This window comes from Periplaneta americana, chromosome 5, assembly GCF_040183065.1.
Source record: "Periplaneta americana isolate PAMFEO1 chromosome 5, P.americana_PAMFEO1_priV1, whole genome shotgun sequence".
NCBI lineage: Eukaryota > Metazoa > Arthropoda > Insecta > Blattodea > Blattidae > Periplaneta > Periplaneta americana.
The window spans coordinates 41,632,848-41,647,011 of record NC_091121.1 but is presented as its reverse complement, the minus strand read 5'-3'; the positions used below and the strand labels follow the sequence as shown (position 1 = coordinate 41,647,011).

The 14,164-nt window shown below is 36.2% G+C and overlaps 2 protein-coding genes across 2 annotated transcripts in view; one reads left to right on the top strand and one right to left on the bottom strand.

The window, feature by feature from the left end:
* The window catches only part of LOC138699545 (leptin receptor gene-related protein), a 422,899-nt gene extending 418,277 nt beyond the window's left edge, over positions 1 to 4,622 (bottom strand). The window contains exon 1 of the mRNA XM_069825521.1: positions 4,618 to 4,622. The gene's annotated coding sequence lies outside the window, so the exon portion shown is untranslated. The remainder of the gene's footprint in view (positions 1 to 4,617) is intronic.
* The window catches only part of Hil (peptidase hillarin), a 233,271-nt gene that overhangs the window by 146,855 nt on the left and 72,252 nt on the right, over positions 1 to 14,164 (top strand). Inside the window, exon 2 of the mRNA XM_069825515.1 lies at positions 13,345 to 13,461. Coding sequence (XP_069681616.1) covers positions 13,345 to 13,461 — 117 coding nt within the window. The remainder of the gene's footprint in view (positions 1 to 13,344; positions 13,462 to 14,164) is intronic.

The window sequence follows — 14,164 nt, the reverse complement described above, 5'->3', positions numbered from 1 at the left end:
GGAGCCCACAGTGTAGCAGGGTGTTAGGGATCCCACATGTACAATCAGCACTAATAGCAGTAGGGACATCAGTCCTACATGCCCGACGCCTTTACGGCCAAGGAAATGCAACTGGTACTCATTTCTGACAGAGTAAAACGCCAGGACTATAGTGCGACTGGAAGGATTATATCACTGGAGAAAATCCATGGTCCCATCGGAAATCGAACCTGCAATCTTCCGGCTTATAACGTTAACTCCTTAACGCTCCCCGTGCGTTGTTATGATATACAAAATTTGAATTACTTACCGTACTCTTGTCGACGTGAATGTTGCCATGTGTTTAATTAAAATCCGTCACATACCGATTGATTGTTATTGTTACAGTCAGCAAAATGTAGGTAAGAAGAAAAGTGCAGTGCGCTTTATAATATATAAATTTTGAATCACTTCCTCCTGTCTGACGTGAATATTGTCGTTAAGTTTAATGAGGATAGGTTACACACGAATCGATTGTTATTATTACGGCCAACAAAATGTATGTAAGAAGAAAGGTGCAGACGTGAAGATGACGATGATACAAAGATGATGAAGACAACACAAAGATGATGAAGACAACACAAAGATGATGAAGACAACGCAAAGATGATGAAGATAACACGGCGATGATGAAGATAACACGAAAATGATGAAGACGACACAAAGATCATGAAGATAACACGACGATGATGAAGATAACACGAAGATGATGAAGACGACACAAAGATGATGAAGACAACACAAAGATGATGAAGATAACACGACGATGATGAAGGTAACACGAAGTTGATGAAGACAACACAAAGATGATGAAGATAACACGACAATGATGAAGATAACACGAAGTTGATGAAGACAACACAAAGATGATGAAGATAACACGACAATGATGAAGATAACACGAAGATGATGAAGACGACACAAAGATGATGAAGATAACACGACGATGATGAAGGTAACACGAAGTTGATGAAGACAACACAAAGATGATGAAGATAACACGACAATGATGAAGATAACACGAAGATGATGAAGACGACACAAAGATGATGAAGACGACACAAAGATGATGAAGACGACACAAAGATGATGAAGACAACACAAAGATGATGAAGACAACACAAAGATGATGAAGATAACACGACGATGATGAAGATAACACGAAGATGATGAAGACAACACAAAGATGATGAAGACGACACAAAGATGATGAAGACAACACAAAGAAGATGAAGACAACACAAAGATGACGAAGACGACACAAAGATGATGAAGACAACACAAAGATGATGAAGACAACAAAAAAATGATGAAGACGGCACAAAGATGATCAAGACAACACAAAGATGATGAATATAACTTGACGATGATGGAGATAACACGAAGATGATGAAGACGACGCAAAGATGATGAAGACGGCACAAAGATGACGAAGACGACACAAAGATGATGAAGACAACACAAAGATGATGAAGATAACACGACGATGATGAAGATAACACGAAGATGATGAAGATAACACGAAGATGATGAAGACGACACAAAGATGACGAAGACGACACAAAGATGATGAAGACGACACAAAGATGATGAAGACGACACAAAGATGATGAAGACGACACAAAGATGATGAAGATAACACGACGATGATGAAGATAACACGACGATGATGAAGATAACACAAAGATGATGAAGACGACACAAAGATGATGAAGACGACACAAAGATGATGAAGACAACACAAAGATGATGAAGATAACACGACGATGATGAAGATAACACGACGATAATGAAGACAACACGACGATGATGAAGACAACACAAAGATGATGAAGATAACACGACGATGATGAAGATAACACGACGATAATGAAGACAACACGACGATGATGAAGATAACACGAAGATGATGAAGATGACACAAAGATGATGAAGACGACACAAAAATGATGAAGACAACAAAAAGATGATGAAGATAACACGACAATGATGAAGATAACACGAAGATGATGAAGACGACACAAAGATGATGAAGACAACACAAAGATGATGAAGATAACACGACGATGATGAAGATAACACGACGATAATGAAGACAACACGACGATGATGAAGATAACACGAAGATGATGAAGACGTCACAAAGATGATGAAGACAACACAAAAATGATGAAGACGATACAAAGATGATGAAGACAACATGAAAATGATGAAGACGACTGAACGATGATGTAGATAACACGAAGATGATGAAGACGACACGAAGATGATATAGATGAAACGAAGATGACAAGAACGAAGATGGAGATGCATTTCTTCGGCACATTAACAGAAAAGTATATAACGAAGTATAGGTTTATTTATTTATTTATTTATTTATTTATTTATTTATTTATTTATTTATTTATTTATTTATCTGTTTAGTTATTTATTTATACATCTATATCTCTGTCTGCCTGTCTGTCTATCTATTTATCTATCTATGTATCTATTTATCTACCTATCTATTTATATTTGTTTTCATCTGGTGGAATTACAATGTGATTATACCAAGGGTTGACATTTTATAATTACAAGAGGATGCTCAGTAGAGTGTATGGAGCCTCATTATCTTAATCTTCACCGGCATCCACTGCTGCAGAGAAAGCCAGTAGACCGCGAGTAGAAGGAAGTTCAAGTGGAGTTGAGTAACGTAATCCGGTGATAATGAGGAAAGTTATGTCTGCAGGGCGACAACATTTTTGTGCGTATGCGTGTTCTTCAGATATCGTTTTCACTGTCATCTCTTGGTAGTAATTTAACTTGTTTCAAGTCTTCCTGTTCGACAAAGATATCTGTCGGATGGATGAAGATTAGTAGCATAACACGCAACGTTACATTTACTTTCCTTGTGTACTTTCTGCCCTAAGGCGCGCTGTTATCAAAAGTCTTACAGTGTCGAATTCCCCAGCCAAAAACACACAGCGAATTATGCAATTGTGCTGAAGACAAATAATTTGTGGCAGGTTTTCTGGGGTCTTTCGTTTTCTTTTAAGTTATTACATGGGTCTAAATCAATTGAAAGGAAATTATATTATCAAAGTTGTACTATTCGAATAATTTTAGTGTGGAATTAATAGGTTATTTGAAATCAAGAATATAAAACGGGAACCTTCTATAAATAATAAGATAATCAATAACAATCTGTGGCGTGACAGCCCATGAAGGGCCACGGCCGATCAGTCGGTTGCTGATCTCAAGTCCACATGCTTCAGCAGAGGTGAACAATCATCCAATCAGCCAACCGTTACAGCTGACTTTCTTAACCGGATTTCGCTACCTATTGTAGTTCCTCAAATACATCGCGATGCTGGGTGGGCACCGGTCCCATACACTGGCCAAAATTTCATGAGAAAATTCCTTTCGCATGAGGACTCGAACCAGCATTCCGTTAACGCGAGTCGTAGGCATGATGCCTTAGACCACAACTCTACGGCGCTGTACAGTCTTCTTTAAATAGCTTCTAAATATGTCTTCTTAATTTTGTCTCTAATGTAAAATGTAAACATAATTAATCACATGGCCAGTTTGTTGCTTCAAAGAAATTGATTTTTGTTGCATAATTACACACATCGGATTTATAAAATAAAACCATCTGCCCTTCAATAAGGGTGACCAGAAGGATCTAGAAAAGAAATACATTATATAAAAGTTTACAATGAAAATACATACAATAAATTTCAAAAGAAAATTGAAGTGAATCATATTACTTGAAATAGAGATGGAACTGCAAAATTTGAATTGAGTCCTTTAGAATTTCTTTAAGGATTTTTTCAACATTGTAAAATGTGAATCCCTTTGATTTTAAAAGGTTATAGGCTAGGTGTATTTGGAGATGGTACCACGAACTCCAAAAAGAAGTCCATGTACTGACCAACGATTAGCCATGATGTTATACTGCTTGCTAAAATAAGAAATGCAAGATTCATAGATGATTCTACTTTCTAAGGATGCCTTTGATTTAAATATAGAACTTAACGTAGGGTTAGATAATTAATTGCTTAATATTAGTCTTATATTTGTGAATATTGGTTATAAACGTTTTCAGTTGTGATTGTTCTTTATCATATAGGCTCTTGTTTTTGTAATCTGTGCTATTTTATTCCTTATATTGTTTATTTTGTCTTCCATCTTTCTGTTTGTCTACAATTAGGTTTTGAACTCCAGACCACAAGCGTTTGCTCATACGAAGGTAAATTATTTAATTTATATTTCTGTTTTGTTTAAATATTTGACATGTTCAGTCTTGTTTGATATACAATATATAATAATTTTAATGTATTTTTTTCTAAATTTCCTGAGCGTAATAATTGTAATAAAGTGTATTTAAATAGGCTATTTAAAAAAATTATGTGCTTGCAGACGGTGACCAATAGTATGCGGTACGAATACGTATCCAACATATGACTCACTCATTGAAATGGCGTTGTCTTCAGATGTAATTCCCTGGCTATCCGTCTCTGTTTTTTTCTTATAAGAATGCATAACATTTCCAAACATCATACACATACACATACGTGCATTTTCTGTTCCTGTTTTTCTCCACCAACTTCATCTTTTGCTTTAACACAGTGATGTCAAAGCAAGCGCATTTTTCTGACCTTGGCGGGCATTAAGCGCTAGGTATGCTAGGAGGAATAAGCAGCCTGTTGGATTAAGAAAACAGTGATGCACAAACTTCAAACGGAACGTGAAATTTTATGTCGTTATTTTTATATGGCTTCTTTCTCTTTGTTATTTGCTATATTGTCTCTAAAACAAAAGTACTAACACCTATTTCCTAGCCTAATATTGCAGTTGTGTTTTAAACGTTAATAGCATAATAAAGAATAGGCTAAAGAAGGAATATTCACAAAAATGTCATAGTAACTACAACTATACTGTACTAAGTGAATTAAACACATAATTCATAAAGAAAGTGTTACCCCAAAGAAAGACGCTGAATATGACATAAGTTGAAATTGATATTGATGGTATCTTTAGCCTTATAAAAGTAATCAAAACAATATTATAGTACAAAGCAAAGTTGTCTAGGTATATGTTCTAACTGTAACTAATATTACATAATAAAACTCTTATCGCGTTATGCTGTTAGGTGATATTGGTGCGCAACTTTCTGTTACCAGAATATTAAATTATCTGGAAATCTGCTGAAGCTATAGAGCTGACATTTTACCAACACATAGGCACATATCTTTTGTTTGTGATGTAACAGTATTTGCTTTGTTAATTCATTTCCTTACAAACATTTTCCATGGGAATATTTTCAAACATGTTAATACACTATCTTCAGTAATACGTATTTACGATATATTAGATTTACGAAAACTTTGTTGTTTCAGTACCTGTAAGGCTACTAAACAAACATATCTGAAAATTTCACCTTTATGTAAAAAAATTGAGAAAATATTCCTTTTGAATAAAAAAACAAACTTGTGAAAAATGAGCATTAAAATTAAAACTTACATTCTTATAATGCACTTATACTTCTCAGACAAATATAAAAATTAACATGGATACAGTTTTAATAAGTTATTTTCCCTTTATCTATTGAATCAGTGCTGGCCATCCCTGTATATAGCTCGACCAAGCGGCATATATTGTCGTACCATCGGATCTATGCCCCTTCAGCGCTGTCGTCGTTCTTGGAAAAGTTAACGCCTCTACTCACCCCATTCCACCCGTTTCTCTCCCACTACGTCAAATAGCAGGCCACGAACCTTGCCGAATAGGGATGTTGCCAAACTTCCGTCAAATAGTGTCATGTCTCTTGAATATTGCTTATAATACTGTAAGGTTAATTATTACTTATTCATAATTTAATTTAAGTATGTCTAATGACGCTGATTGACCTATGCAAAATGCTATTACTTGCTTAATAATATTTCTTTCACCACTCCGTGCTACAGTATTCATGTTGAGTTGACAACACTGGACTGCAAGTGCAAATAAACTGTCCCGCAAGAAGGCTCAAAATTGCTTAGTAGTGGGGGAGAGAAAGAGAGAGGGATAGAAAAGAGAGAAATAGGAATACAGGGGGAGAAATGAATTGCCGAGGCTGAAAAGGAATTAGGGTTCAGTTCGCATATCTTACGGGGGCACAGAACCGATGGTCGGACTATACTACCTCTTTCGTTTGTCTCTTTCCTTTCCGCTGTAAAGCGCTCAGGCTCTCCTGGGCTCTAAAGCGCGCGCTTGCTCCTGTGGGCATCAGTTGACATCACTGCTTTAACACAACACTGAGTCATTTCGCCTGAATTTTTTCGTAAAGAGTAATATTGCAAGTTTTGATGGTGAATCTTTATGAAATTCCACTTGGCAAAGTTCTCGTATGCCTTCACACTAGCTCTGCCATTGAAATCATATTATCTGCAGTTTGAAAGCATTGAATTATTAGTGAAACATGTTCCGGTTGTCGAATGACTAGTTCCAAGAAACATATATGACGAAATCATGTTTGTGCGTTGTCAAACTTTCCTTTTAACACGCCGTATCACCCGTGTGCCATAAGGCTAATTACGAGACCGCCGCGCCGGGCCTGGTCGCTGTGACCCGCTATTCACGCGGCCAGGGCGTAGTCCACGGTGGAATTTGTAGAAAGTGAGTTCTCTAGAATTTATTCCTTTAAATGATGCCACGGGTAGAGCCAACGCACCTGTAACGCAGTGTCCACGTTTCGTTATGTATGTCGATTTCTTCTTCTTCGTTGCCAAACACGAAGCTAAGACAGTACGTCTCACTCCTGTTTAAACTTTCCGCCTTCACATCAATGTATGTGCTCGCTTTTTTGCTTTAATTTATGAGGTTGCGTAAATCCAGTGAATACAGGGTGTTTAGAATTTAATGTTTAGGAACTGAAAGACGTCTTCTTCGGCTCATTCAGTATTAGTCAATGGCGGCTGGTGCTTCAAAATTTTGTTCGTTTACTTTCTTACTACAAAATATTAGGCTTATCATGCTACAGTCGTAAAAATTTTCAAAAACTTACCTATTTATTTCCACAGTGTTTTCCCAGAAGAGTCTCTTCGTAGTGTCATTAGAGCGTATCCGTTTATAAATGAAAGGAATATTCGCACTGAACTTTCAGTTATTTATGGCACTGACGAGTTCACAAAGATTTCAGGCTGTGTGTGTCTCTAATGGAATTTTTCAGAGACAATTTATGTTCAACTTTCGGCTAGTGTACAAAATTACTAGAAATTTTACTAACAATCCCTATGACGACTTCAGAGGCTGAAAGATGTTTTCCTACTCTCCTCCGAACAAAACACAAGGAAAACAGGACAAAGATTTTCTTATTTGACAGCCACATAACCACTGAAACTTCTCGTAGCCTACGCGTCAGAATTTAATTTTCTGTTAAACGATCTGGTTTTGGTTTTCACGCACTGCGAAGTTTCAAGGTTCGGAGTCGACCTACCAAGTAATCTCACACTTCTCTTCTAAGCTGCGCGATGAAAATGGATGTTCTATTAAAGATTGAATTGTATTAATCTTAACTATGGTCTATTTAATATAGTAGAATAACACAAACAACACAATTTATTAAAACAACTTCTTACGCGCCACCACGTGCTCTCAACCAACTCGACTCAAGTAACTGCTAGTGAAACGGAAAGCAAAAATACCAATAAAATACAAGCTCACCCTCTTTGAGCTACTGCCATCTGTTTACCTCCCTGTTCGTTTATCAACAATTTAAAATCCACGCTGGACAACACCCCTCTCATCCCCTCGCCCCGAAGAGATAACCAAGATCAAGCCAGTCTCCATAAGAAGTACGGTCGTTTACTTTGGCAAGTCAACGATGAGGCTCCTACAAACGATTATACTTGGATGAGAAACTTACTACAGCTGATCATACTAATCGTGTACTTACTTGTTAGACCACAATAATTTAACTTGTATTTTAAACCAAAATATCCGTAAATGTTTTTTAGGTGTAGCGCAAACTTGCTACAACCTTAGGGAGCCGCGCCTGGTATTAGTCATACTCAACATATCTGTACAGAAGTGATGATCAGTAATTTATAAATGAAAAGAACAAACTGAAAGAAGCAAAGAAGCTCAAATAAACATTGTTTAGCAAGTTAATAATTCATGCGATGTATCTCTAAGCAGAGAAGGACCTGTACCTTGGTCTCCTAGGTCACCAGACTTAAATCCGATTATATTTATGTGTTTGGGGTCATGTAAAATGTCTGGCTTACACTTCTGAGGTTAACAAAATTCAGGAATTGCGGTTTTGGATTGAATGTGTCTTTCAGCAAATAAGAAATGATCCAGGACTGCCCGAAAGGAGTCGCAGATCTCTACAGAGAAAAGCACAACGCTGTGTTCAGATGCATGGGGAGCAATTTGAACACTTGCTCTAGGTAGAATTCAGTTAGGGATTCTGCACGTCTGCTCTTAGTTAGCGAGGAATCTCGACAGAAAATGTGCATTACCTCGACAACGGTTAATTTGCGGACAAATGTGAATTAGAGCTTTTTTGCTTGGATTAGTGTGTACTTCTCATCTGTAAATTATTGGCCATCACTTTTGAAACATTCTGTATACAAAACTGAGTAGTTAGAAAAAATATTCCTCGAGAAAACAAACTTCTTGCACTTTAAAGTATTATAAATGTTGGGCAATTTCAGCAAATTATTTTTCAATTAAGGTTGATAAGACTTTGTGAAGTGAATCAAAAGAACGTAGTATAGTTTATTTAGGCCTATATATACTTTTTCATTTTGTTTATTTACACAATTGAAGTTTTTTTTTTAATTCTGCGCTATATCAGGGATCACATAGAACACAAAACCCAGTTTCAAGAATGAAACTACACTAGTGTTGGTTTTAATATTTTACTTTTTTTTCGGTGTACAAATGGAGAGAGAAGTAGTCCACACCTGTGGAGTAACGGTCAGCGCGTCTGGCCGCAAAACTAGGTGGCCCGGGTTCGAATCTCGGTCGGGGCAAGTTACCTGGTTGAGGTTTTTTTCCGGGATTTTCCCTCAACCCAATACGAGCAAATGCTGGGTAACTTTCGGTGCTGGACCCCGGACTCATTTCACCAGCATTATCACCTTCATTTCATTCAGACGCTGAATAAGCTAGGTGTTGATACAGCGCCGTAAAATAAGCCAATAAAATAAAAATAAGAGAAGTAATTAATGGAGGACATGCAATATATTTTCTCCTCATAGGACATTCCGTAATTAGTCCCAGCTCACAAAAATTTTTTCACTATTGTTCTCTCAAAGTTTATAGTAAATGTCTATCATCACTTTAATATTGCAGAACTCACGATTAGAAATGAATCGAGTAGCCGCACAGATCTGAAGCTGCTCTCAATGACGAGATATTACTGAAAGAGGCGGCGCGGTACGGCTAATCGGACAATTTAGTTAAATAAAAGGAATTGTGATAACACGACGTAGTAAAAAAGGGAGAGGCGACAATACATGTGAATGTGTATTGAAAACTCCATGCTCTGGAAAGAAAATGATTATAGATTTAATTGTTGAGGAAGAATGGCTACCAACGAGTATGAGCACCCGTTACGTAATCCAAAAAGAAAAAATTACACAATTTAAAATGCTTACTACTACTACTACTACTACTACTACTACTACTACTACTACTACTACTACTACTACTACTACTACTACTAATAATAATAATAATAATAATAATAATAATAATAATAATAGAAAAATACAATGCAAAGAAATTGTAAATTAACAAAATTCTAGCACTCCCCTGAAAGAGAGAGTTCTCGTGCTCAGGGGAGGATTATTGTAATACTATCAGCCACAGCCCGATGCTAATGCTATTTGTAGTTGTCATGAATCAATGTAACGTGTGACCACAGTCTAGTATATACAGTCATGAAGCTTGAGTTGTGAGGGTCTGTAATGAGGCGATATTAGCGATCCTAGTGGTTAGCAACTATCTATGGATGCATATTTACTACGTATTGAGCTTCGTGACTGTATATATTAGACTGTGGTGTGACCACGCACAAGACGCTATCTCCCCTCGCGCCGGTCACAAGGACGCAGAAGTTACGTATAAAATTATCCGTGTCGCCCTGTCTCTCTCTCAAAAATATCTAGTCATCGAGAGCACTACAGATCTGTGCGACCACTCGTTTGATTTGTAATCGCGAGTTCTACAATATTAAATGTTAATAGACACGTTCAATGCACTTTGAGTGAACCATAGGACTAAAGAAAAATTTTGCTATGATCTAGGACTATTTTCGGAATGTCGCTTCATATGAAGAGAAAATATATCGCATGACTTTCAATAACAAAATTATTCCTTTTATCATAGACTCATCCTCTTCGTTTGTAAACTGAAATAAAAATAAAACATTGAAACCAATATAACTGTATATCTACATAAAGATTACTTTTTGGTTCTACAGAAATATCTATTATCGTTAACATTGGTTATTAATGGAGAAACATTCGCTCCGGCGCCAGGGATCGAACCCGGGATCCCCAGTTCTACTAACTGGGGGCTCGATCACTGAGCTACACCGAGGCTTAATCAATATATATGTCGAACATGAAGTAAGGCCGCTAAGGGAAAGTACCAAAGTAGAAAGATTCGATCCGGTGCCGGTGATTGAGCCTCGACGTAGCTCAGTGGTTAGAGCCCCAGTTGGTAGACGAGTTCGATTCCTGGTGCCGAAGCGAATTTTTCTCCATTAATAACCAACAATATAACTATAGTTTCATTCCCGAAACTGGGTGACGTATTGTACGTATCTGTGTATGCCTGATACCACACATTTTTTTTTTATTCATTCATAACCAGAGATGTACATTTCAAATCGAAAGCATTATAGTATGATTTTTTTTTTCATTTGTTTGTCTGAATAAACCTGCAATGAAATGTTCTGTAGCATAAAACTTGGAGACTTCAACGCGTGTGTATAAGTGAAACATTATACAGTGCAATAATTACGTTCTTTACTTTCCAATGATTCTAAGGACGCAAAGCAGAAAACCATAATTATGAGATGATCTCTGAAGCAAGCTATAATAATGAAACTTCCCCAACCTGTAATTACGTTTATAATATCTTGAATAAGTAAATAAGATACACTTCATTACCAAATCACGTTTCAGAGGCACACAAAGATACAGTTAGTCCTACCTAAAAAGAAAAGTGCGAAAGCGATTGTTATTCACTTACTTACACACATATTAAAGGCATATCTTCATCTTGTTCTTTTCACCGGAAATGAGACTTGAGTTCCACTTCATTAATTTGTACTACATTTACGACGATGTTTTGTAGAAGATGCATAACAGTATCAATTAAATAATTATCTTCCTTTTCATGCATTTGGTAATGTTGCCTGATTCACCTAAATTGATTTATCCATGTTTTGTGGGGTCTTCAAGTGTCTTTATTCCAGAATTCTTAAACCTACGGGTTGCCGTGGCTTTTGGGATGGGTCGCCGTAGCTTCCCGTAACAATAAAATTAAAAAGTGTTAATTAAAATAGTCTATTTCATTTAAAAAAATGGATTTGAGGGAGGTGGGATATGATGATAGAGACTGGATTAATCTTGCTCAGAATAGGGACCAATGGCAGGCTTATATGAGGGCGGCAATGAACCTCCGGGTTTCTTAAAAGCCAGTAAGTAAGTAAGTAAGTAAGTAATTAATAATAATAATAATAATAATAATAATAATAATAATAATAATAATACTTACTTACTGGCTTTTAAGGAACCCGGAGGTTTATTGCCGCCCTCACATAAGCCCGCCATTGGTCCCTATCCTGAGCAAGATTAATCCATTCTCTATCATCATATCCCACCTCCCTCAAATCCATTTTAATATTATCTTCCCATCTAAGTCTCGGCCTCCCTAAAGGTCTTTTTCCCTCCGGCCTCCCAACTATCACTCTATACGCATTTATGGATTCGCCCATACGTGCTACATGCCCTGCCCAATAATAATAATAATAATAATAATAATAATAATAATAATAATAATAATAATAATAATAATAATAATAATAATAATAATAAATTTATTTATACTCTTATTTATATAGTATTATGACATTGACAATATTTAACTTCAAAACAGACTCATGGGTCGCGCAAGTTGATCATCTGGTTGTCTTTTGATCTTGACCTAAATAGGCTTCATTCTAACAAATAATATTAGTAGTAGAAGAGGCATGCCGTAGCGTTGTGATTAAGACTCTACGCTATAAATTTGAAGGTGGTGAGTTCGATTTCCAATGGTGTCGTGGATTTTTCTAATCAACCCAATCCTTCTCGTTTCACTATGGTCCAGAAATCGACACTTCTAGCTTGGATTTTCGAGGGCCGAAACTGGGACGGGTCTTTGCACTTAGACATGCTCTACTCATTGTGCGCCCTATATATGCAATGATTGTCAAAGTCCGATAGATGACGTGAGTGGTATTTATGAGTCCGAAGCTTTAGGTACCAGTAATGTATAAAAATATTTAAAATTTATATTCATATTCATATTATTTATTTGCCTGAAGGTACAAGAATACAAGAGGCCTCGTCAATGTGATAATATAAAAAAACAATGTGTCAATATTTAAAATATTAAAAGAGTAAAAACTAATAAAATTTAACTAAAATACTACATCATTTTCAAAAAATTCATTCATATTATAAAAGGGATTATTTTGTAGCCATCTCTTAATCTGAAATTTAAATTGTGTTTCATTAAGTGCCCTTATATTTGTAGGTATCTTATTATATACTTCTATTGCAGTAATTACATAGCTTGATTGTGTTTTTTGCAATATGTGGTACATTTAATTGATCATTATTTCTTGTTTCATAGCGATGCAGATCTACTATACTTGTATAATTAGTAATATCCTTGTTTACATACATTAAAAGTTCAAAAATATATAGATTGTAGACTGTCATAATCTTTTCATTTTTGAAAAGAGATCTACATGATAGTCTGGGTGGTGACGTTGTTATAATACGAACTGTCTTTTTCTGCAGTAACAGAATATTTGGAAGGTCAGAACTATTTCCATATAAAAGTAATCCATATCTAATAACACTTTCCAATAGTGCATAGTATACTTGTTTTAAATAATGTTTGGGAATCTTGTACATGATATTTCTCAAGAGATAAATTACTCTAGAAATTCTTTTACATACATAACTGACATGGCTATTCCACCTTAATTTAACGATAATAAATTGATATTGCTTATATAGAAATTTAAAGTAACTTGCTGTTATATTAACTCGAGACTTCTTTTCTTTCCAGGACAAGGATGAGCAAACGCAACTGGAGATGAAACACCGGAAGGAGGAGGACGACCTCTACCGGAAGTTCGCGCGGCAGAGGGAGGAAGAGGACAAGCGGATGCGAGAGGAATTCCGGGTGAGTACAGCGTTCGATTTGCAATATCGCACACTTCCGCTTGCTTGTTACACTTATCTGATTGGCAGTCTCTAGATAAAACACCTTTATCTAGCCCACTTATTTAGCAGCATAACAAACAACATTCCGAAGTATTGTAATTACTTATTGTGATCACATCACTAAACAAATGCGTATCGAATAACAATGCGGTTTATTTACTCTCTTTTTTTGTGTGTGTTCTTCTTGCTAATAGTTATGTGAAATACTGATACTACAAAAAGCATTTTTCTTTGCGCAATATGCATGAATTCAGACTCTGAATTACTTACTTGAGATATTTTTCTACTGATTACTTCTCGAATACATAGTGCGTGTTAGTTATAACCACGGAAAGGAAGTTCATGCCCTAAAACGTGAAGAATATGTACGCATTTATGCCGTAAAAATAGATAAATATACTACAAAGTATGCATTATCAGTCTGAGATTATTTCAACAGCATAATAAGGCATAGGTAACTTACGTTTAGTCTATGGATTTTGAAGTGCTCGCCTCATTGCTGAATGCTGCATTTATGCTGTTACAGTTCATAACTAAGCAGCGACGTATGTCTTCTGTTGTCATTCTTCGCCTGTTGTCTCTCAGGATAGCTTTGTAGCGCAAAAAAACTTCGTTCTACGTCACAAGAACTAAGAGAGGCTTGCACAAAAGCTATGACCTGT